Genomic DNA, 4,281 nt, shown 5'->3' with positions numbered 1-4,281 from the left:
CCCACATTAGGTACGAAATGAACATTTCGGCTGCCACCTTGGCAGTCCAGTTCTCTCCTAGAATACCTTTTTCAATGTGGAGTAATCCTACTCACCTGTAATATTAAACTTTGGCTCCAGTTCTACACACTTTTACTTGGGACAGATATTTCAAGGGAATGAATTTGGAAGCTCATTTATGTTGTGCTATATCAACAGCCTAAAGAAATAAGTAGATAATGATAACGATTCCACAAAAATAAGGCATTAATATAACCATACAGGTATCGGTATGTCATCATAGCTGATGTTATGACTGAAAACATGTATGTTTTAATTCCATCTAAAACAATTAATGAAAAACACAATTGTACATTTAATAAACTTTACATGTGAAGGCAGAATAATACAAAAGAAGTGCAGATACCATATGAATTTTATATTAAAGTGATGGATGCAAAACATTGACCAAAAAACCAAAAACACGCTTTAGAAATTACAGGTAGTCCCTGACAGGAAATGTTTCAAATTTTAAGCTGAATAATCATCAGTGATTACCATTTTATTTAGATGCACTTTCTTTTGATTTTTTTTTTGCATAGCTTAAAATATTGCTGCACCATCTCCAATGCATCTCTTGATGCCTGTGACAGTTTTCTTCCAGAAACAAAAATCTAGGGAGTTTAAAAAATTCACCTCTTCCCCATCACATAATATATCATTTCTAATTTTTATAAATACATTGGTTTCTTTACTCATCTGATTTGAGTAGCATGCATTGGTATAGTTACTGTACAATCAAAATACTGTTGTAGACTTTATACAGTGTGCGTTTTCTCAGCTTGACAATTTTATTTAGACACACTTCTTAATGAAATCAAACAAACAGGGGAAGAAGGGGGGAAAAAACCTCTTAAAAATCCAGATAAAACTCACAGTGTTTACCAAGATCCAAATGGAATTAAATACTGATAAGTAAAATTATTATTATTATTATTATTATTATTATTATTATTATTATTATTAATTACAAGGAAATAAAAAGTCCCACAATAGTTGACACACTTTAGAGCCTAGCAAACACATTTTTAAATAGACTTGCACCAATCAGATGGGGTGCAAGCATCTGTTTTATCTTAATTAGATGGAGAGGTGAATGACCACTGTTTATTTTCACTTTCCTCATTAATTATGAAAAACTGCATTTAATTCATCTTGCATGGTGAGAGACTGGCTGCGCAGATGTAGGTCGTAAGGAAAGTGGCTCTCTGTAGGCAACCTGAATACAGAACTCTGCCCAAGGGGACCCCTGGGTGGCACTGCACAATAATGCATGCCATAATTGTAGTTTTTGCCATAGTCCAAAGTCTCTTCTTGCTTGAGGGAAAATATCCCATTATAGTTAATTGGGGGAGGACTTAAGGGGCCTTCAAACTGTGGGCTGGAACACTCTGGAGAAGTGCTTTCATAAAAGGACTCATAAGCGCTGCAGTAATTGTAGGGTTTCATGGATTTGGAGTTGTCAAGTGTTCCATGACCTGGGGGAGTGTTCAGCTCTGGGCTGTGATAGGGAGGGTAGAAGGAGGAGTAGGGAGATCTGGCATGGTGGGACGTTTCCCCAGTTTGACCCATCAAGAAACTTCTGGCATTCAGCTGTAGGCATCCCGCCACCAAGTTTGTCGTTGGCTGGGAGAGACCTTTGCACAGATTTTGAACAAATGTCAGCAGATCAGGCCTCTTGCCAATTCGTAAAATTTCAGAAAGAGCCCATATATAATTTTTTGCCAGTCTCAGTGTTTCTATTTTAGACAGTTTTTGTGTCTTGGAATAACAAGGGACCACTTTCCTTAAATTGTCCAGAGCATCATTGAGACCATGCATCCTACTTCTTTCTCTTGCATTAGCTTCCTGTCGCCTGAATTTGACCCTTTCCATTCTCATCTTGGTCGTCTTTTTTTTCCGAAGGCCTCTCCTCCTGGGTAAACCATTTTCGTCCTCTTCTTCTCGGTCATCATCCCCCTCCTCTTTCTCTGTATCTTCTGCTGTTGATCTTTTAATACTTTTTCCTTGATGTATAATCTGCTTTGCAAAGCTGTCTGGCTTCTTGATTTGCTTTGGGTCCTCACTTTCTCTGGAAAACTTTCTGCACATCTGGGACTCTGGCATTATAACAGACTCATCAAATGGTAGTGTTAACATGGTGTTATAATCTTTTGTGACCTGAAAAAGTGCCAGCATAAGGTTTTAAAAGTATCCATTTGTAAAGTGCATTTTAAAACACATTTTCCACTAAAATAATTATTCACATAATGATTAGCATTTTAATTATCGTTGTGTGTGTGTGTAGCTAATATTGACATCTTTAAAGAAACAGCCAGTTTGTTAAAGGAAAGGAGATCACTTACTATATTGGTCTTAATTTGGTCCAAAGCTATACAGTGAAATTGCTCTATAACTGGCAAAGGAAAATGCTGACACTTAATTAAGACAAACTTATAAATTTAAAAGTAACTCCTTTTCTCCCATTTCCTATGTTGTCACCTGAAACAAAACATTTTAAAATATGGAATTCATTTAAAACATTTTAAAAATACATGTATTTCATTTATCTAAATAGTTTTGAGTACCAAAGGGAGCAAGATAACAAGATATGATTAAAATTAATCTGTTAGCTGACAGAACATAATAATTACACTACCTTTAACTTTTTGTTCTAATTTGTTTGCACATATTCTGCTACAAATCATTGCAATCAAGTCTGAAATTGACTAAAAAGAAATAAAATGGAAAGGAAGGCAAATGAATCGTTCAGTGACTTAATTAAAGTGAAGAGAGGCTTTTTCTAATGGTCGGTATGAAAATGTGCGATACCCTGATTATTTCTTTCTTACTAAATGAGAATAGGGTAAATACTAAGCATATTCACAGAAGGTGTTCCAACAATAAATTTGTTCCATTTTTAAAATAAAACCCAACACCAAATTTCTCGGTCTTGAAATTAACCTCTATTTTGTTTTTCTTGATTTTTGTTTTGTTTCATTTTTCAAAATCAGAGCGAAACCTAACCCCTCTCACATGCTCTGTGCAGCATCTGTGTTCTTCAAGGAACAGACGTTTCCCTCCAGCTAATATCTGACAGGAACGGTCCGTGGATTCTGACTGCAATTGTGCACGTGCGTTCTGAATCCAGAATGAAATAAGGGGGGGGAGACAAACAATTTGCTTCTCATGGTATCGTTTCTGCTTGTGCAGTTACTTTTCAAGCAGCATTTTTAGGATTCTCAAACTGACAAACATGCAAATTTACAAACAGAGAGGTAAGGGATTAAAAAAATTCACACCAAAGAAAGTAAGCCCTGGCTAGAAAATTAATTCTCTGAGTATTGTCCACAGCACTCTTGCACTATTACATAATCAATAAAAGTATACAACAACATTTAAGAAGCACTGAAACAGAAGCAGTGGCAAATACAACATTCATATAAATCAAGGCTTTTTATCTTTTTATCTGTAAAACACTAGCATGCACACTCAGCAGTACCATTTAAAGATATAGAATTGTTTGCATTACCTGGGCCTTTTCAAAATCTCATTCAATAATCAGTTTGCATTTTTTGCCTTCGAAATCTTTTCAATCTGAATGTCGCATCGTCTCCTGGAGTCTAGATCTGTGTATATCTGCACTATCTCATTGATCTCTAAAAAGTGACATTGATGCCAACTGCCAGAGCTGGTACCCATGCCATCTGCTGGTGACGTCACAGGGCAGAGAAAACCATGTGATCTTTTCTCCTGGGACCTTCATTCTGCACTGATCATCTGGCATCCCTGTAAGTGGGTACCAGCATTCATGTATCAACACAGAAGGTTAGGCTGATAGGGGAGAGAAAGAGAGGGGGGAGGATACACGCCAGCATTTCATATGCAGTAGGTGCCTTTCTGTGAGTTTTATTGAACAGGTAGAAATGCCAACATTTCACTTTTATCCCTGTCCACAGGTATATCTGGTTTCCGCTTGTTAATAAGATGATTTTTAATGAAGAATGGATATTTTTTGTCATATCGATTGGAATGTCGCATGTGCACATGGATACTTTGAAGATAGCAGCGGCTGTCAATAAAGAACTGAAGAAGGTGTTGGCACTTTTCACCGAAGCATGTTTGGCTCAGGTGTGAGGGAGTTGGGAAGTACTTTTGGAGTGAACCCTATTGGAATCTCTCTCTCTCTTTCTCTCTCTCTCTCTCTGTGTGTGTGTTCCAAAAATATTTCTGAATTTGAATCAGTGTGGACTTATTTCATTT

At 36.7% G+C, this 4,281-nt stretch overlaps 1 protein-coding gene across 1 annotated transcript; it reads right to left on the bottom strand.

Annotated features, from left to right (window-relative positions):
- Positions 1-303: 303 nt before the first annotated feature.
- On the bottom strand, positions 304-3,787 carry NEUROD6 (neuronal differentiation 6). The gene is made up of 2 exons (XM_089531282.1): positions 3,551-3,787; positions 304-2,199 (listed from the first exon to the last, which is right to left on the bottom strand). Exon 2 carries the CDS (start codon positions 2,176-2,178, stop codon positions 1,165-1,167), a length of 1,014 nt encoding a protein of 337 aa, XP_089387408.1. The 5' UTR covers positions 2,179-2,199; positions 3,551-3,787; the 3' UTR covers positions 304-1,164.
- Between the last annotated feature and the right edge of the window lie 494 nt (positions 3,788-4,281).

This window comes from Sceloporus occidentalis, unplaced genomic scaffold (genome assembly GCF_023333645.1).
Source record: "Sceloporus occidentalis isolate IW3139 unplaced genomic scaffold, rSceOcc1.0.p SCAF_7, whole genome shotgun sequence".
NCBI classification, from domain to species: domain Eukaryota; kingdom Metazoa; phylum Chordata; class Lepidosauria; order Squamata; family Phrynosomatidae; genus Sceloporus; species Sceloporus occidentalis.
Note: the sequence above shows the minus strand (reverse complement) of the source record. Positions and strands in the feature narration are given on the sequence as shown.

Excerpts from the sequence above, each read along its gene's own strand:
- NEUROD6 (XM_089531282.1), bottom strand. The coding sequence starts at position 2,178 with ATGTTAACACTACCATTTGATGAGTCTGTTATAATGCCAGAGTCCCAG.